At 33.6% G+C, this 21,765-nt stretch overlaps 1 protein-coding gene across 5 annotated transcripts in view; it reads right to left on the bottom strand.

The window, feature by feature from the left end:
- The window catches only part of Dgkb (diacylglycerol kinase beta), a 617,161-nt gene that overhangs the window by 268,500 nt on the left and 326,896 nt on the right, over nt 1-21,765 (bottom strand). For all 5 annotated transcript variants that reach the window (XM_069996159.1, XM_069996161.1, XM_069996163.1 and 2 more), the window contains one exon: nt 33-97. In XM_069996159.1, the coding sequence (XP_069852260.1) occupies nt 33-97 (65 nt within the window). The remainder of the gene's footprint in view (nt 1-32; nt 98-21,765) is intronic.

Here is a 21,765-nt window from a genome sequence, read left to right as displayed (position 1 = left end):
CACAGTTACCAATGCACCACTTGTCATCTTACCTACTATTGAACTTTTCTGGGTGTTTTTCTCTCATGATGTGGAATCTATGTGCAATGGAGGCATCCTAAGGGAAGAAATAGGAAAACAAAAACAGGATAGTTTGTAATTTGTTATATTATGGAAATAAAAATTAAGAGAAGAAAACAATTTAAAAAACACATGATTTGAGACAATGTCCCCCTATGTAGCCCAAGCTACATGTAATCAGTATTAGGATTATAGGCATATGACTGTATGTCCAGATAAACACTATTTTAAAATTAACTCTTGCTTCACAATATCATTGCCAAGGTATCTAATCGATATAAATTTTTGTTAGTGTGGTTTATGCTATTAGTCATGTTTTGATTGGTTACTTGTCATATTTACATTTAGGAAATAATTTCAGTTTAAGTTAGAAAATACATTAATAACCAAAATAACAAACAATTTATAAAATAAATTAAAGATAAATTAATAACTTGTCATAAATAAACCCATGCATTAATAACTGGTTTTGACCCCATACTTAGAGTATTTAAGGTAGCACGTATTTTCACAAATGCCAAATAGAAATTGAAAAGATATTTAAAGAAGAATTATAATGATAAACAAGATCACATAATACATTTTAAATACATTAAAAACAATAGTAAGAAAGAAAAAAAAATCACTGGTGTCCCTATCTTGGGGTTCATTTCACTTAACATCACCTTATATGGTCATATATACATAGCTTTTGACCCTTTCTGCTTGTCCTAGACTTATACTAGTTATTAAAAATAAGGGAAACCATGGGACCTATATTTTTGGGGGGGCCTGGCTTACTTCACTTAATATAATTTTTTCCAAGTCTTTCCATTTCCTAACAAATGGGGTGATATCATTCTTTCTGATGGAGGCTTAGAATTTCATTGTATAAATATACCATATTTTCCCTACAGTATAACCTCTGTTTTCCCTGTATTTGATGTTGGTGTCTTGAATCTTGTATATATGTTTTCTGTTTTTTGTTTTTTGGGTTTTTTTTTTTTAATTTGGGGAAGGGAAGGGAAATAACAAAATGCTGAAATAAGGATACAAGTTGACCCATTATAACAATGAGATGTGCATGACACTATGTTGAAAATAAACTTTACAATTTGGGGGTAAGGGAGGGAGGCATTGGAGAAGTAGGGAGGGAAGGGATGGTAGGGGAAAAACAAAGGACAGGAATGCTCGACAGGAAATGTACTCATTACCTTACTCATGTAACTCTGTACAGTATTTTTACAATAAATATTAAAAAAGAAGAGTTACAATGATAAACTAAGTAGAAAAACTGATTAAATGGAAAACTCCAATTATTTGAAAACAATTGTGGGTGGAAATAAATGGTATAAGATTCTGATTTAGAAAAGATGTGATGTTGGATTTGAGTTTTCTCTTGGTGGTAGATGTGTAATTAATAACTGGCCACAAACCAGCTTTGTGACCTTGCTTAATGTAGAAGTACAACAAAGAAAATAATGTGTTTCTGGAGAATTGTCAACAAGTATAAATTAACTCTAAGATTTACCGTAGATGAGTCTTACTTTTAGGAAATGATTTCAGAGATATTTTGGGGGGATGCAGAAATTGCATGGAATATATAAGTAAGATATGTGGATTATTGTGATCCCAACCTTTTAAGGACAGAGTGCTCCAGCTGATATTAAACAGTTAATCCAGCAACTCCAAGTGAGGGGATATTTTCCTATTCTTCATCCACACATGATTAATCACTCAAATGAGAAACTAATATATTTACCAATAACCTCAATAGAAAAGGTCTATTGTTGTGATTGAATGTTAATTTTGTTTCATATAAGAGATAAATGAAAAGCCAACACAAAAGAAATAAAGAAGTTGTGTCTTTGAGAGATTCTTGAAAACACTAATCAAGTATTATAAGTCCAATGAATGAAATGAAAAGGCTAATGTGCTTACTCATGCATAACAAAGCATGAGACCCAACAAGACAGGGACCAATGCCCACTGCAGATGGCAGAGATTGCTTCTTCCTGAATGATGAGAGTTAACTGCAATTCTTTTCTGTACAAATAATAAAAAAATCAAGTAATTGAATTATTTGAAAGGATACAAAGGTATACTAATTCATAGAGAAACATCACTTCTCATAAAACTTACTAAAATCCTTTATGTTTTAGTTTTCTAGGTATAAGTGTTTAAAACATTTTCAATATCCTGGTTGACTATGAAATAAGAATATCAAGATTGTTCACAGCTATGTATCCAATTACTGTCAAACATAGTCACAGAGTTTCCTTCTTAAAAAAAACCTCATTTTTAAGTTATAGTCATATTATATTTCACAAAACAAAGTGGTCTTATGCTACTATATAAAAAAAGCATTTATCTCCATCTTAACCCTTCCTACTTTGGTGAAAAATAAATGTTCAATGCAAAGGAATATGAATCCAGGACTAAGAATGAACAATGAACATTGGTTACCCATAGGAAAAATATTATCAACTTTACTTCTTGAATTATTTGTTTCTGCTAAATTGGAGAAAACAGATGTTTAAAAATAGATTGTGCTTTCCTTACAAGTGTATATTTTTTACACTAAAAAAGCTTGTTCTTTCTAAAGTCACCCAAACAGGCTAGAGAAAGAGAAAGAAGAACAGAGAGAAAGAGACTGAAAGACTATTTAAATGTGCAAGACTATAGTTGAACAAACTCCTAAGGTGGAGCATTACCACACCAAATAACTAACAATAACCTTAATATCAGCTCTATCTCCTAGATACTCAAGTAATGAGTCATTTAGTTAGAAAAAAAAAAGAGGGGGTGGGTTGAGGATAAAAATCTAGCTTGGAACACAGGCCGGCCTTTTCTTGGTTGAATGGGTTCTACCACAAAGAGAGAGCTGGCTTTGCTGAGAACTAGATTGACAGGGGACAATGACGGCAGGTGTTCATTTGGTTGAGAATTCAGACCAAATTCACATTGGATTTGTTGTCTCTTGGCATTACCCCAAGGGTCTTGAAAGAGTTCTGCCCAAATGTTGAAAACTTAGTCGGTAGCTGTTTTTCAGGGATATGTAAGATTCTTTAATGAGAGATCAAATGAGAAACAAAAAAAATGATTTTGAAAAAATAAACTTTACAATAAAAGTATACTGTTGAGGAAATAAAAACTAAGTTGACATAAATTTCCATTTTCCACAATGGAGAAACTGAATTCAGACAGACTTTCCAATGCCAAGACCTGCAACTTTAAACAAATTGGTGATTTTCAGAGTCCAGACGTTCTTTATTTTAAAAGAAAGCCCTTTCACTGGAACAGTGTTGGATATGGTAGGGTTGCACGTGTATTTGTAAACATACAGGCATCTCTTGAAGGTAAAAGGAGAGAGTATTAAAACATGCTTCGATGACAAGATTTTCAATTATATATTTTATGATTTTCATTTGGGTATTTTTATTTCCTGAACTTATGAATTATTATAAATTAATTAAAAATTATACACAAGTAGTGAATCACAAATATATCAACTTTATTAAAATTAAAATTTAAACTTTATAATATTATTTAAATAGTATTCTTCAGATTAACTTTTCAGAGTAATTTTCTTGGATAGATGCATATAGACATATCAATATAAAATTTTAATATCTATATATGAATCAGCTTCTAGGAATATATATACCCCAAACTCTTACTGTCATTATTTTGAGAAATATCATTTTTATAGGTATGATAATTGCTATTTATAGTTATTACACCTTAAATAAATTTTTATGAAATCTTTATGCTGCATTTTAGGGTATTAGTTTAAAAATTAGATTATATTCTATAGATTATTAACAGAAATTTTGTAGAATATATATTTACAGGGGTGAGATATCTGAGCCAATAGCAGTTGGCAGAAGAAGATTATCTGTTCTAAAGTGTTTACTGAAATGTTATAGATCTGCCCAACTTTGTCATAGACATTATCTATTTTATACCTTATTCCACTTAAGAAACTTTCTCTCACTAATACTTTCATTAAATATTCTAATGAGTTGGCTTTATTTTTGATTATTTGAATCTTTTTAAGGATCATTTTTAATTTTCAGTATGACCATTTCTAGAGGAGTTAACATTTTGGTTTTCTTAATTTCTCTATTTAGATTTTCTGTGTGTGTGTGTGTGTGTGTGTGTGTGTGTGTGTGTGTGTGTGTGTGTGTGTATGTGTGTGTGTGTGTGTATACTGGGTCTTGGACTCAGAAACTCGCACACTCAATTGACTTTTTGTTCACCAATAGAGCTCTCCCACTTGCATTATACCTTCCTTTCTGGCATTTAACTGGTCAATAAACATCTGACAGACTGCTCAGCTTCAGAAGACCTAGTGATCTAGTATTATAGGCATGACTCACTGTCACCCAGCTCATTTAGATATTCTTACTTTACATAAAAAATAATTTTTACAAATTCATCTGTAACGAAGTGATTGGTGACTCTTCAAAGATACCAAGTCCTAATATCAGCCACATAAATTGTACATAAAACTGTAAAACAGAAAAAAAAACTGAATAGTATTTTTGTTTTAAAAATAAAACATTGCGGGCTGGAAAGGTGGATCAATGCTAGAGTGCTTTCCTTGCATGCATAAGGTCCTGGGTTCGATTCCCCAGCACCACATAAGCAGAAAAAGCCAGAAGTGATGCTGTGGCTCAAGAGGTAGAGCGCCAGCCTTGAGCTGAAGAGCTCAAGGACAGTGCCCAGGCCCAGAATTCAGGCCCCACCATCGACCAAAAAAAAAATTAATAAATAAAAATAAAACATTGCTGCAACCTCAGATAATACTGCATAACAGAATATTAGCGATCTTCACAAATAGAATAGATGGAAAAGAAAAAAACAATGTTCATTTTAAAGAAACCATCTTTATATATAATGATTTATATAGAAACCTCAAAGGGATCAACTGAAACAAATTAAGATATAAGAATGTGATGTACAAGACATCGAACTTTACAATTTAGGGGGCTGCTGGGGAAGGGAGTGTAGTTGTGGAGGTGGGAGGGAAGGGATGGTAGGGAAAAACAAAGGAGGAGGCAAAAGTGCTTGATAGGAAATGTATTCATTACCTTGCTCATGTGATGTAACCCCTCTATACAGTATTTTCACAATAAAAAACATATTAAAAAAAGAACTGTACAAACATAGCAAAGGTACATGAATTACCACATAAAAACATATTACAAATGACATTTACAATGTAAATGACAGCAATTATAAACATCATAAGAAACAAAAAGTACCAACATGCCAAAGGAAAAAAAACAGTAACTACTAGTGATGATAAGATAAGAATGAATCAATGGTGTTCTATCTTGAGGTATAAGAATTTCACGTTTGGTGATCGAGGTATGTGAGAAATTACTACGTTCCAGTTTTCAGTTTCTGGAAATATTATTTGTAGTTGTATGTGGAAGTGGTAGAACAAGTAGAGGAAAGGAGGAGAGGAGAGGGAGAAGGAGACAGCAACAGAGACAGAAAGTATGAAAATAAAAAAAAAAGAAAGAAAGGGAGAGGAAGAAAAAGGAAGAGACTCCACAACCTCACAGAAACTCAGGAGTACAAAATTATAATCTCAGACTGCTGGTACTTCATTCACATGGAACTGCTATGTACTTTTTTTTAATCCTCTTTGGAAAACATAGATGGAATAACCAAGGAATTTTCTAGAATTTAAACCTTGGAGGCTGGAAAAATGACAAGTCAAAATAAAACCAATCCTTCAGGCTAGATGCAGAACTTGCTGAATAGTAGGTGGAAATTGGCATGCAGAGTTTTGAATACAGAAACTCTTGCAAACAGGCTTCACATATAAGCCAAGTCCTTGGGACTTATTTAATTTTGGAGAACCTTTTACTGGATGATAATAATTTAATGTAAATAGTTACTCTCTCTTTTTTTTTTTACTTTTCTTAATTTTCCCACAAAAAAAGGCAGTCAAGTGTTTGCTGTCATGCTATCTTTGCCACCATATTACAGAAGGCAGTGACATATAAGTGGGATGTTGGTTCCATGTGAGATAAAATTTGCGTCCAACTTGACATGCCTTTCCCATTCTTGAAGCACCCCTTAGAAAAGCCCTCATTTTACACTAGGGGAAACTACAACAAATGGTGCACTGTTATAGTTGGAAGGCTCACTTAGCACGCACACACATGCACACACCAGACCCTACACAAAAGGCTATGAAAATCACATACAATTATTCAAACTTCTGGAGTAAGTATATCCAAGCTATTTCCACATACAAGTCTAATGGAAGGATGTGATCAATTCCTCACTAGATGGGATGAGGAGAATTAGATAGAACAGATTGCCTTGGGAGAAAGAGACATCTAGTCCCAGGCAACTTCTCATGGAGACATCCAAGAATTAAGGACGTTCAATTCTACTAATTTTTTCTCTCCTCTTCTCAAGAGATGAGAAAAGGTGTAAGAATGCCTTCTTTATTTATAATTATGTGACTGCTAGGATAAAAATGCTTACTTATCTACATTTTTCTTTGACTCAGCAAATTCTTGACTTGTATTTGTTAAATGAAAGAGTATACATTTCTCTCAGAGAGTGTTTTTGCCTTTCCAAACCATTTTTATTAGCAGATGCTAATAAAATAAAAAATGTCACCCCTTCTCATAAACACACAAGACAGTGCCTGTCTCTCTGTTATAGCCCAAGTTGCCTTCAAACTCATAATACTCCTGCTCAGCTTCCCAAGTTACTGGGGTTATAGGTACTGCCCCTGGCCCAGAGCACTTATTTTAATTAAAATATTCTACATTTGGTGTATTAAACATCTCAAAAAAGCAAACCATATAGAGTATAATTGTTGAACAAATTTAAAAATAATCCAAATGATTACATTTATTATTTAAGATTGATACCTAATGGGAAAGACCTAATAATAGGTAACAGGGAAGTCCATGAAATTGTCATTTATCACAGCTCGAATAACAGCTTATCATGAGACCATGATTTGTCTTTCTATGTAGGATCAGTGAGAAAAATATATGCTAATGTGTCATAAGCACAGAGGTTGGTAATTTAGTAGCAAAAAACAGTTACTATTGTGATTTTTACTGGAAAAAATGGGTAAAATTAAGGCTTCAAGAATTTCAGCTTTGTTGAAAGAGTAATATCTAAGAAGCATTAAACTCATAACTTACAGAATTATAACTCCCTTGTATAACTCCTTTATAATATCAACCATTGGTGTATTAACACAGTATCCATAAGCTTTGCCAGGGAGTATTTTGCATATTCTACAAGTATCTATCAAATAATATTGTTACAGTGTTTTTCAAACAACTGTTTTTCAAACTATACATATATATCGATATATATGTACACTTAAATGGCAAAAGAAATTATTACAACATGTATTTTTCTGAGGCTTTGAAAAGTTAGGTCAATACCATATATTTTACACTGCTTTTGCCATGGGACTCAACTAAATTTCAGTGCTTTGTGATATCTATTATCTTCACTATTCAAGTGATCTTTTTCAGGTAATACAGAAATATTGGATCTGTCAATTAAGTTTATCTAAATTTGGTTGGGTCATTATCTTATTCATGTAATCTGAAAAATGCTGCAAATGTGTTGAATATTTTCATGTCATTTTAGTGAATCTGTAAAGAATACTTATGAATACTTTAAGGCTCAAAGTAATAACACATTTCATCATGTCAGCCTAGAAATAATGCTTATGCTCATAACCTAAATGCATGTGGAGTCCTCGTGAAAGTCACCAGTGTTACATCATTGATATTGGGAATGGGCACAGTGTGAATGGCAGCCAGGAAGCCAGGATACCATAGGAGGAATGGGTGGTGATACAGGAGGCGGGGAACTGAGAAGAAAATAAAACAAAACAAATCTGCCTACTATCTGAAGCAAGAATGGAAATAGATCTCAGAGGCCAGGAAGGAAATTATCCTTTTTCCTCTGAAGCTGAAGGTTATATTGGTTCAGAGCCTTTAATAGTTTCCTGGAACTTGAAGTGGAGCCAGTTTAACTTCCATAGCAACTGTTTGGAAGTAAGACTAGTTAGAACATTAAAAAACAAAACAAAACAAAACAAAAAAACAGAAAAAAAATCTGCAAGTGCCCATTGTATCAAATTTGGCATTCCACATCAAGATGGGAAATACAAGCATACAGCTTTCATCTTATTTATAAAGAATCAAATACTCCTTTAGAGGAAAAGAAATCACCGAGGCTTATTTGGTTTCTATGACTCAACATACGTCATCAAGTTAGAGCAGCCAAAACAAAAAACAGCACATACGTGTCTGATGTAATGTAAAAGCCACACACCATCTCCAAGAAATATTTCCAAAAAGATTATTAAATCTTTACTATAGGTATGATTTCCCAAATATGGTTATTTTATGTATGTATAAAAAAGAAAAACTTGTGTCCTGTCTGTCTCAAAGTAATAGCATATAGTGTGTATATCTGACTCCTATTCTACTGGGACAGTCAAAGGCCTGGGTTAATAAACAAACGAAGGTTGGATTACTGGGTTGTTGTTTTTTAACTAGTCATACTCTCCTCCCACCACTTTACTCATAAGGATATGCATGTAATTCCTGGAAGATAGTTTACACTTTGAAAACATGATAACCAGAGCCATTTCTGAGGACTACAGGCCAGTGGGAGAGGAAGCTTGACTTTTTAAAACAATTGAAACCTACTCTACCAGCTTTGAACTGAGGTCTTGTTACCCTGGAGAAAGAGTCTACACTGGGGAACTTTGTTCTGGCACCATGAAGCCAACAGTCTTCACTGAAAGGAATATGGATACTCTTCCTCTAACATCCCATTCCCCTGGGAACTTGAAATTCGTGTTTATACACATTATGTAAACGTTATTTCCATGAAGTAATGCACTCACTTATTTTTCTCAGTGGCTAAAATTATGAACTTTATATTTATACTAAGATATAAAATTTCTAAAGGATCTTCTGATAAATTATATATTTTGACTTCATTAACACTGGGTAAATTAGATATTTGACCTTTCAAAACAGGAGCAGGGGAGATGTTAATGTTTCTATTTTGGAAAGAAAATATCTATCTAGGTTTCAGCAGCTTTCACAAGATTATATAGCTTTTCAGAAGTTAGTTTAGTCTTGATTTCCAATTTAGGATTTGATTCCCTACTTCCACACCTAGAATAGAAATGTAGATCCTTCACTTGATAATTTTGATGAGAAGAAGCATCTCTGTTTTTGTCAAATGTATTCTGAAATCTATTATGGCTAACATTAACATTTTTGTCATATTTCCTAAAACAATATATATTTAGAAAATAAGGAGAAGCTGCTTATGTACATAATTCTATTCTTAGCCTAACCTTACATCTCATTTAATTAACAATGTGATAAAACCATAATGATGTTGATATGTTCATTTTATTTTATTTTTATTTTTATTTTTTGCTCTGGTACTGGGGGTTGAACTCAGAGTTTGGGGAACTGCTCCTTAGCTTTTCATTCTCAACGCTGGTTTTCTACCACTAGAGTCACAGCTTTACTTCTGTCTTTTTCAGTAGATAATTGAAGATAGAAATCTCACAGTTTTTCCTGCCTCCTCTGGCTTCAAATTGTGATCCTTGGATATCAACCTCCTGCATAACTAGAATTACAGGCATCAGCCATCGATGCCCAAACATTGTTTGTTTTTAAATGATAAACACTTGCAATTATTCAAGAATAAATGCCATTTTAAGTATTCTTTCATGAAATCCTAATTCTTAAAGGAATCTGAGGTTGGAGTATGAGTTGGGGAAGGAAAGGAAGATCTGGTGCAGAAGTCATATTTGGGATTGAAAATCCTGTAGAAAACATCCATACATAACTCTAATCCCTCTGTACAGTATCTTTTTAATAAAATGTATTAAATAAAAATATCCATACATAACCCTATGAAACATAGATCCAATGCATTTGCGTTCCTGGGAAATCTGTAGTACTCATGATCATAAAATATTAAAATTCTAAATATTAGACACATACCTTTGTCATTTATACATAATTTTGTGATGGTGATAAACGGTTAAGACATATGACCCTTAAATGTTTACAATGTCTACCTGTGATAAGACATTGATCAGGAAACACAACTCCCTGCTACTGCCTTTGTTCAATTATCTATTCAATTCCTGTGTGTTGCAGAGAGAAAGTAAAAATAATTTTTAGCCTGGTCTCTATAGAACAGAACTATGTGAGAAACAATGTAGTTTTCCGAAGAGCTACTTGTGAGAGAGAATATTCTTTATCTGGGACATACCTTGTAGGACTGTCATCAAGACAAAAGATCAAGACATATGAAGGTAAGTTCCAATTTGGAAGGTCCAGAAATGGGAAAGTATGGAGAGGACAGGTAATAGAAACATCATTTTTTGCAGAATAAAAGTTTGCTGACTCATTTTTTAAATTCAAAACTTTCTCCAATATAGAACTGCAATTGATATTTCTTTAAAACAGTTCAGTCTCTTTATTTGTTTTAAATATTGAAAGCTGTTATTCTCTGAAACTTCTTTCTGTGAGCATCTATTTCTTATGATAAAATACCCTAGAAGAAAGAAAATATAGAAAGCGTCTCCTTGGATTAGAATTGAGTATATATCAATGATTTGGAGTTATTACTCAAACCTTCTCTGGACCAATCTATGGACTTGGTTATCAGTTGATGAAAGTTCAATTCTCTGTCTTTGTTCTAGATTTGGTGCCTAATCTGTAACTCATTTAGTTGGGTGCAAATTTGCATTTAGAATGTTCAAAACTCCTCTGAACTCAAATTGTCCAACAGTACTTCACACACACACACAGATGAAGGATGTGCTAGATATTCCCTGGTCTTCTCAAAACTGTACCATGTCCTCCCTCTCTCTGCTGAAATTGGAGAGTTCTCTTCCTCCATCGCAAAACTGTAACTCACTTGTGCTTAGTTTCTGAACCTTTTTAGTCTCTCTGAAACCACATTTGCTTCCGGTTTTCATACTTTCTCCTCCTATTGGTTCCCCCCTTCCCTAAAATTGCTTCATTAGAAATAATCTAAACAAAACTTTAATCTCTTATTCCTGCCAAATGTCTTCATTTGCCTCTTTACCACAAATGTCTAAAACATAGTGACTACAATTTTTTATCTTCATTTCCTTACTTCTTCTGACTCTAGCCCATCATAACTGTGTTTCTTCTTTCCTACTTTCCTTCTTTCCTACTTGTCTCTGTGAGAAAATAATGGTTTAGTGAAAGAGACAAACTAATAATAGTGATATAGAAAACATTCAGTAAAAATTATTTTTCTTCATTATATTTGATCATGTGAATCTTCTCACTGGAAATTTATTAAGAAAGTGTGAGATGTGTGACTTCTCACATTATGAGATCTTAAAATATCTTCTTATGTTATCTTTTAAATATATCAACATTTACTTGTATGGTGCATACAATCTATTGACTTGTTTAGAAATAGAATTTTTTGTAACTTTATACATAAAAGTGATACAATTATGTATTTTGATCTATTTTGTCCTTTTCCAGTTTTCTTAAAATGTAAACACTTGAAAATATATAACATATTTGTGTCAAGCCTTTTATGGATGATATTAGGACATACCTTATTGAGAGTTTTGATGTGAGGAGAAAGTTATTAGTTCTTAAAATTAAAAACTCATCTCAAATCACCAAACCTCAGAGATTTCATGCATTACTTTCTGTATCCCCACAATATTCACTTCCAAGCCTAGGGTTCTATAATATTCCATCTTCATTAAACTTTCTGTTATAACTCATCTATCCTGATGAAATCAGGTTCAATGCTGACAGCCTTGAATGCTCTCTTGATATTTCAAGTATGTGTTTCCAAATCCACAACTTATATTGACATGCAGCTATCAAGATAAAAATTTCCACTCAACATTCCCCTAAAGCAGACCTTTCCTAAATTTTTTCAATCAGTGATTTTACTGCTCCAGTTCTAATTACCAAGGCTGAGGATTAGAACTATTTTTTATTTGCCCTTTTCTGTCCTATGGAGAACACACCAGTCTCGGTCAGTTGAAGTCGAACTTAAATTCCCTTTGTTCTGGTGTTTGTTGAGATCTGGTTACCACCAACTAAACTACTTACAAGACACTCCAAGTGATTTTTCCTGTAAGAAATCTGCCACACTTCTACAATCCATCCATAGTGCCCACTCCGTGACAGTGAAATCTGAAACTCAAGGCTTAGCTTGTAAAGATGGCCCACTCTACTACTTCACATACATTTCCTCTAAGATTAAATATTGACAAATCCTTAAATATATTCTATGTATGTAGTCTTATAATTCAGTCCTTGTAGTTAACAAATATTTAATTCTGTTACTTCAAAATAAAGTAGTACAAAATCTAAAAATAAGATCCCTGGTTATCTGCAAAAAGTCATAGGTACAAATAAGTTTAAACCATTTTTATACTTCCAGTAGCCATGAAATTCCATAATAATATAATTAAGTATCATATAGATGTGGAAATTAAAGAGTTAAACTTGAATGAGTTGGAAAAAATTAATTAAATATTTGTAGATTATATTGTATGATAATAAGTAAAGTCAAATTTTATAAAAGGTACAACACCCATGTGTATTTATGTAGATATACTATTTAAAAATATATCTACTTTGAATATTTTATGCAACATTTGAGAGGTATATTTGCCTACCATTACTATCAGATAAAATAGATTTCTATCCATTTTTGGAAAAATGATTCTGTGATTAGGCTCAAACTATGTATTTGATAATATTTATATCAGTAGATTATGGATTAAGAATAGAGTTCCATATTTCACATTGTTATCTGATAACTAAAAAGGAAGAGACAGTAATTCCGTCCTTTTAAAGTTTGTTGTCTTATAGAAGTTTTCCTTAAAAGAATATATTAATAATTTAAAATTTCCATCATTTATTATGTAGCAATTTATCTTGTATGGCTTATGCAGTATTTGATTAAGAGTTTTATAAAATGACCAGATTGTAGATGTCTAACTCAAAATGTATGAACAGCTTCTAGCAGTCTCCATTTAATTGTTCATATGAGATCATATTTTCTGCTTTATACTGATTTTAATTCAAGTTCCTATTATGCAAAGGGTGAAAAGTAATCATTTTTCTTTCAAATGTAGTAATATAAAGTTAAAAAAATATTTTTTCAAAGTCTTACCAAATTAGAAATGTTTCTAGAAATGGCTTTTCCTTGTTATGGATTGTCTTATGAACAAAATATTGTAGGACATTCTGAGTGGAAATGTTTTGCCAGGCAAAGCCTGGCTCATTCATTCCTGACATCAGCTATGCAAAGTGAATGGAGGGGTGAATGCTTCTATGACTTTTTCCAGATATTCAAAGTAACACATTTGTAAAGCACTGCTTTGCTTCTATGATGTAGTTAAATTATTTTATACGTGGCAAATTATCACGGTTCTTTTCCCCCTTAACCTGAAATGAAAAGTCACAGTCTGTATCTCGTTTGACTAGCATTTGCAGACTCTAAGGATCTCTATGGCATGTAGCTTTAATATAAAGTTTTCTTCTCAGGATTAGTAATACTACTTCAAGAAGGCTTCAAGGAAAACAAATGTTTTTTGAGGTAGTTAGAGGTCATTTATAGAATTATTGATAACTATGACAATCACATTGTTGATTATGATTTAAAAGAAAAGCCCAAACATATTCCTATTGTGTTTCAAGTTGACCCAGGAGTTCGTAGATGTACTGTCACTAATCAGGTGCAGTGTGGCACTCAGAGAGCAGTCCCTTTGGACCCACACAATGGGAAATACCTTAACAAGTGAACCCACAAGAAGCTATAATACCATTACACAAAGAGAACTTGAATAATGGTCAACAAATGGCTTTTTCTAAATGCATTATTTGTCACTAAGTATGAAGCCATTATAATAAGAAACCTTTTGTGCTTGAAAAGGGTATGCTGCTCAGTAAAATATTTATGCTTTTAGAAATTACAGACTATGTAGCTTATCCACAACAATTTCCCTGTTATTACATAAAATTGTAAATTATTTCACTTAAATTATTAATGCAATTGAAAAAAATTTTCAGGCTACTAGGCTTTTGAAAGGACAGTAAAATAAGATGAAATAAAACCAAGATGACAATTTCAGCATTTAAAATCTACACACGATAATTCAAACAAATGTTATGACATTTAAGATAATGAAACCCTTCATTTATTCTACTATCTGGTATGAGTTTTATTTCACATATAAGGAGTCAGAACAGATGTCCAAATATTGGAATGCCAAAAGAAAGTTAGGGCATATCGTCATTAATACCCTTAGAGCAGCCTGCAGCATTTTTTAAAACTGGCATGCATTACTCCAAAACAACTATTCAAAAATCCATCCTAGGAACCATTGCTACACAAAGCAGTCCTAAGACAAAAAAGAAAACAATGAAGCCCAGTATAACCATTTTAGCTATGTAAGCTGCATCTTATTGACAAATCATTCGTTGCAATCAGCACATGATTAATTGCTAATTTGTTGCTAAATTGACCAGAAAGAGATTACAAAAAAAAGAGGAAGAAGAAGCCAAACTGCACGCTACTGTTAAAGAGGAAAAACTTACATTAAAAATTATTGGAGAGTTTTTATTTTGTAGCAAGTTAATTCTAATCAATAGGCGTATTGACTACACAGTGGAAAAATGACTTCCTTAAAAAGCAGAGGTACACATTATTGTAGACATTTGAATTAATATTTAACCTACTGACTTGCACTTTTAAAAATTTACTGAAGTAGCATTTTCTTCTTACCTTTAACAAACAGTTCATGTTTTATCTAACATGTACATACATATTGCTTTTCAATTTCAAGTGGAGATGGCAGAAATAATGTTCATATGTTCAAACTTATAACATAACTGGCCCAAGCAATTTGTTCTTGGCTTTTGGAAAATAAACATCAGTGGCAAATTCAAATTATAAAGGATGAGAAGATATGTAGGTTGGTATGACTATTTGCTTCAAAAGTACACATGGTTCTTATTTCCAGACAGAGTGTACCTTAGGGCCTCTTCTACTTCTGAGAGGTGTAGAAACAAAATGAAAGAAAGACTAGAGAATAATCTAATGCTACAATTTAACAGATAGTCTGCTTAAAGTGGCCATTTTCTAATCAAATTAACTTTTCAAGTTATTTCCTGAACAAATGTTTATTGATCACCTATATGTACTATATGCCAGACAGTAGGCTGGTTCCAAGATGGCAAAATTTGATAAAATCTCAGCCTTATGCTTAAGAAAAAACATGAGTTTTTAAAAATATCTTCTCTTATGTCTATTTTTCTTGAAGCTTACTGGAATCAGTCAATGACAAAAAGTGAAAAATTATCCTGAAATTCTTCAAAATGGATGCACCATTTCTGCCATACAGCTAAAAACAAGTAAGTCTAGCTACTTCACAAATACAATTTAATTGTTGCTACTAAAGTTACTTAGATGATTATTCAGTCTCATTATTTTTTTTCCACATGAGTATGCATACTCTGCCAGGCAAGAATAGCTCACTCTTGTATGTCCTGGCTAATTAGGATCTTTAATCCTACTAGGATCTGAAGGATCAAGGTTTAAAGCCAACTTGGAAAGAAAAGTCCAAAAAAATGACCTAAAAATAACCAGCAGAAAGCAGTGCTAGTGGTGTGACCCAAGTGGTAAACTGCCAGTCATTCAAGCACAAGATCATGAGTTTAAATGCCAGTACTGCCAAAACAATTGAAAGTTAGTATACTGAGAGTAGTTGAATTCTAACCATTGGGAGAGTGCCTAGGTGAGTGTATTTAGTTTTATCCCTAGTCCTCCATTGAGATAGTATTACACTGTGGGACTGGTTTTACATGCACTTTGATACTCCATCCCCTCTCTCTTGGTCAGCAGTGTGCTCCACACAGGACGATTAACAGAATGTGTCACCGTCACCCTTGTGCAGTTGCTGTTGGGGGACAGAGAGCTTCGGCATCCTCCATTGCATCACCTAAAGAGTACATTTTCTATAATACACTTAGCACCTCTAAGTAGCAATGGTGGGTGCATTGTGTAGCACTGCAACATCACAGCATGAAGCCAGTTCAGTTGCCTCCTCTGTTCTAAGAGAGGTTGATGTCCTCACTTTGATGTTTAAAATAATTGTTTCATGTTGTTGAGTGCCACTCTGGGAAAGACAGTGGATATTGTAGCATGAGCGAAACCCAGTGCTTGCCAGGTGTGGTGATACAGACTTGTAATCACAGTTATTTGTGAAGTGGATATCAGGACATTACAGTTCAAGGCAACCTTGAAAACAGTGACACACCATCAACTAACAAGCTGGGTAGGGTGGATCATGGCTGTTGGTAATCTCAGCTAGATGGTAGGCATAGATAGGAAGATCAAACTCTGAGGTCAGTCTCAGGCAAACATGCAAAACCCAATCGGAAAAAAAATACTAAAACACAAGTGTGTTGAGGGTATGACTCAGTCAAAAGAGCACCTATCTGTGTTCAAATCTCAGTTCCACACCCCTGAAGAATACATTTAATTTAATATACAGAGTCAATTGTTATTTTTTAACTACACATTTCTATTGTTGTAGGCTTATTAATTTTTGTGATTTTTAAATAAATAAAAACCATACTTTATGAAATATTTTAGTGTACAAATATGATTCACTTAACACTATGTAACATCTTCTTCCTTAACTTGTGAAAGTATCTTTTAAAGCAAGTAAACATTGTCTTAGAGAAGCAATTTGTCTCCTTACACATTCTCCTTAATAACGTTTGTTAAATATGCTTACTTTGCTTAAATGCCTTAAGATCTCATTAAAATATATTCACAAACTTAAATGTTCCAATTTTTAAATTGCTCTGCTAAGAATACATTAATATGACCAGTGCAATTAACACATAGTATTATATAATTACAGTTATACAAACGAGAAAAGAGGATAGGTAACATGCCCTGGAATTTTAAAAACTTAAAAGGTTTTTAGGGTCAGGCTCAGAGATTTAGAGACTAAAACAACCTGTCTAAATGTTCATGAAAAAGCAAGAATATAAAAATATGAATTAAAATGTAAGCATTTTATTATGATAAATCATCTTGATCAGTCTATGGAAAGTAATTTTAATAAATCTCTCATTTAGTTTTCTTTATTGTCTCAAAACATGTACTAACCTGTGAAGTAAGTTCTACTCCTTAACCATAAACACTAATAGACATTTGTGCGAGACCGGAAAAGAAAGCTAAAACAAACTTGCATTTTACATTGAGAAATTTAACTATAAAATATTAAAAATTATGTTTTACATCATGCAGTGACATATAGTTTCTACATGGTCCCTGAGTTTACCCCAAACATGAGAAATGAATGTAGACATATAGGGAAGATCAGGAAAGAGGAATTCCTTGAAAGCCAATATGGCTAAAAACTACTTGTTCAGGTTGAAGAAAAATGTTGGGGTGTAATAAATAGGAAGGCTTGTAGAAAATGAAAGTAGAGTCTTGCTTGCATCTGATTAAAATTTGAATTCTCCTTGTCACTTATTGAACAGAGGGAGGAAAATATTTCTAAGAAATAGGTCTCGGGGCTGGGAAGGTGGCCCAGTGGTAGAGTGTTTGCCTTGCAAGCATGAGGCCCTGGGTTCGATTCCTCAGCACCACATAAGAAAAAAGAAAAAAGCCGGAAGTGGCACTGTGGCTCAAGTGGTAGAGTGCTAGCCTTGAGCTGAAGAGCTGAGGGACAGCGCCCAGGCCCAGAGTTCAGGCCCCACGACCGGACCCCCCCCAAAAAAAATGAAAAAAGAAAAAAGCCGGAAATGGTGCTGTGGCTCAAGTGGTAGAGTGTTAGCCTTGAGCTGAAGAGCTGAGGGACAGCACCCAGGCCCAGAGGTCAGGCCCCATGACTGGACCACCCCCCCAAAAAAAATTAGGTCTCATTCTAAAAAACATACCTTCATGATTCTGCTCTAGATAATTTTACTATTACAAAAGATAAAAGGGTTGGTATAAGTTTTGTATGTGGTAGAATATAGCAAATAGAGTTTCAGATCTATTATTGCTCATACTGACCATTTTGTGTCCAGAAATATAACTTGTTTCTGGGCTGCCCTGGTTGACACTTACACTCATTATTGTAGCTTGAAGGTAAGAATGATCAACTTTTGTCAGAAAGCAAGACTTCTGTTGATTTAAAAAGATCATTCATTTTACAGTATTTTTATTTATTCTGAATAATATTAATAGAAAAAAGGGCAACTTGCTTTCTATATAATCAATAAAGACATCACTATTATTGTCTCAAAGGTCCATTTTGATTGATTACTGTTCTCTTTTGGACCAAGTATTATTGAATAGCAAAATGAAAACTGACATATCAGACACAGGAAGGTAATAGAATAACAAAACCATAATTGTGAGGTCCTACACCATCTCATTCAAAAAGCATATGCACAGAAATGGAGTGAAATGTCACAATCAGAATGGTTTACAAAAAATGAATGAGTAGCCTGGCGCTGGTGGCTCAGGCCTGTAATTTTAGCTACTCAGGAGGTTGAGAGCTGAGGATTGAGGCAGTTCAAAGCCAGCCCAGGCAGGAAAGTCTGTGAAACTCTTATCTCCAATAAAAACCACCAGAAAACCTGAGGTGGCAAGGTGGCTCAAGTGGTAAACACTTGCCTTGAGCTGAAGAGCTGAGGGACAGTGTCTAGGACCAGAGTTCAAGCCCCACGACCAACAAAAAAATGTAATGACTGTTAAGTCTCTATGAAAACTATTTCTGGTTTTGTTAATGATATTATCTTAAATTTTTGTGATGTGTAGAAAAAGAGGTTTCCAAGCATGCATCATAAAGTTAAGGATATACAAGACTTTATGTCAAATAGGAATATGTTATGAACTATCTTCACATTCATATTTAACACACAGAAGTAGAGAATTTTTTTAAAGTCCTTTTGAAAAGTGAACACCATCAAAGAATTCCAAAGATAAAAACTGAAAAATGTATATACAAGTAGCAGGGCACAAATACAGTGGAAGTGACCATCTAGGCTTCACATCTACCACTGGGGGCTCTTAGAAAGCTTGCTTTGGGAACCCTGGCTCCCATGTAAAAATCCAGCTAACCTGAGACTTCTGTACTGTGAGAAGACACAGAGACCTTTTCACCTTGGAGAGAATGAAGGCAAGCAGAAGGTATGTGTGTGAAGAAACTATTTTGGAATTGATCATGTAACACCAACTACCAGAGTTAGTGCCAATAAATCCAAGAAGAAACTCCTCATTTTGCATTTTCCAAATGGCCACCTTAAACAATTCTGAGCCAAATAGATGGCCTTTGTAAGCCTTTACATTTGGAAGTTGTGTTTGCCTTGGGAATAGATTATTCTTAAGCCATACTCCACTATGCTGTCTTTGCAGTATTCTGAAATATTATGAAAATAGTTATTTTCTGGTAATAATATGCTATTTGTGAATGTTGGGACCCTAAATATAGATGATATAAATATAAAAAGCATAAATTTTGACTATATTTGTGGATGGGATTTGTAATTCCTGCTGAAATTACAGTTCTTGAAAATATGATGTTATTTGAACTCCCTATTTCAATGCAATCACTCTATACCAACAGTTTTATCACAGTTTATACCCCAATACAACCTCTCTTGCTCCTTACACTAGTCACTTAAAGCTAAGCACAATTTTTACCTTTTGGGATAATAAGTTTCATAATATTTCTTTTCATTCACCCAGGACATTTCTGCATCTCAGCTGGAGCCCTTGCTGGACGGCCTCTCAAGGGTCATTTAACTTACAGAAAACTGAAGTCAACAGAAGTGTGCTACTAACTAGCTGAACAATTGAAAGCCTGTTCAACTTTTTATATTCTCTCCAGGAATAAGTCCTTGTCTTGGGTTTCTGCTCTTGCATTACTCACCAGAATCTTACTTGTTTAAATGAGAAATGTGTACGTGTCTCTACCTTTGTCATTATGTGGCAGCTCTAATACTCAAGCATATACTTCTTATTTACTTCAATAGCTGTGTAAGATCTAGTAAACCTACTTAGCATTAATTATCCTTATAAAGAGACACTGATAAAACATGCTTCTTAAAAAAATCCTTTCAAAAACAAATGCTGTATTTCTGTCTATAAAATCTCCAGGGAATTGTTTATTGAATTGCTCTGGTGAAGGTGAAGAGATTATGAATTTAACGTGATTCTTTCCCTTTATCTAACATTGTGTGGGTTCTTTACATGATCTCATTCATATTTTCAATTTATTTTTTTATTTTTTGTGAATATTTTCAATTTATATTATGATCTACATTCATCATTTTTATTGAAGACAAAATATTTAATGATTTACTTAAGTTGGAAGCACTATTGGGAGAAAAAGTGGAGTACTAGCAGTTTTATCCTTATTTATCCATCGTATTCTTATTGCAGTTTTTTCAAATGAAATTACAGAAATGTTTTTCTTAATCATGAAAATGATTAAGACTAGTTCCTAGATTTACTCAATAGTCTTGGCTTGGGCCAGAAGTCTACATCCTACTTGCTTCTGGGTTCCAATTGTTTCCAGTGCAGATGGCTGAGAAACTATATAGCAGAGCATTGACAATGGGAATGGGATTCAAGGCAATTCTCACATAGTAATAAGATGGAAAGAGCTTAGAGGGCCAAGTCAGGTTAGAACTTATTTTTTTTTCAAAAGTCCAAAGGAGTACCAACTGAGGCTTGATCTAGACATTGACATTAGGGATAGCAAGTTGGGGACAGATGGAAACTAAACCAGCTATTAACAAGTTCCCCCAAACTGCCTTCTATTAAAGCTGCCTTAGAAAATGAAAATGCACTGTTGTAAGCACTAAAACAAACACGACCAAAACGATGTTTTCTTAACTGAGAAATTATGATGTGAAGTTATGTTTGATATCTAAATGCAAATTTTGCATGTAGGCTGCATTTATGGAAGAACTGCAAACAACCACAATATACTATATCATAGCAGAAACAAAACAAACTAGCTGCGCTTGGCACAGCAATGATAAGCCCTTTAAATTAAATCTTTATGCAGATTCTATTTTACACTCTAAACTTTTCGTGGAGCCTGTGTAATTCAGATGTGTAAACCAACAAATAGATATGCTCTGTGTGTGGAGTAGCTGGTTTGGGTACCAGCTGGCTTGGCTGTACGCCTTTCTAATGGTAATGAAGTCACACAGCTGCTAGGACAATCAGCTGGAGTTCAAGATTATCACTAGCTAAATGGATATCCATTGACTAGCTTCTTATCCGGACTCATTAAAGTTCAGTATTGATGAATGAAGAGTGGCTGGATGTTTATAGCTAAGAGGCCTCTAGAAATGAACTGGTTGACTTTATCTCCCACTAGCTTTCTCCTAGTGACTCATCGAGAGTATCATTCATCCATTTGTGAGGTGTGAATCCTGATAGTCTGTTTAAATTTAAATCTTTTGCTTACAGTGTATTTTTTTAAGTGCAGAAATGTTCTGAAGTAAGTAGTCACGAGAACAAATCAAAATCGTTAGTATATAAGAACAGAAGTAACTATCAACAACCGCAACTTCCTTTACAACCAACAGGAATGAAGCTAATCTCCTAAATGATTATAATCATTTTGAAATTGTTTTT

The sequence above is a fragment of the Dipodomys merriami genome, unplaced genomic scaffold (assembly GCF_024711535.1).
Source record: "Dipodomys merriami isolate MVZ:Mamm:240054 unplaced genomic scaffold, mDipMer1.0.p SCAF_5, whole genome shotgun sequence".
Classification (NCBI taxonomy): domain Eukaryota; kingdom Metazoa; phylum Chordata; class Mammalia; order Rodentia; family Heteromyidae; genus Dipodomys; species Dipodomys merriami.
The sequence above is the reverse complement of the archived record's forward strand: the minus strand, read 5'-3'. Positions and strand labels throughout refer to the sequence as shown.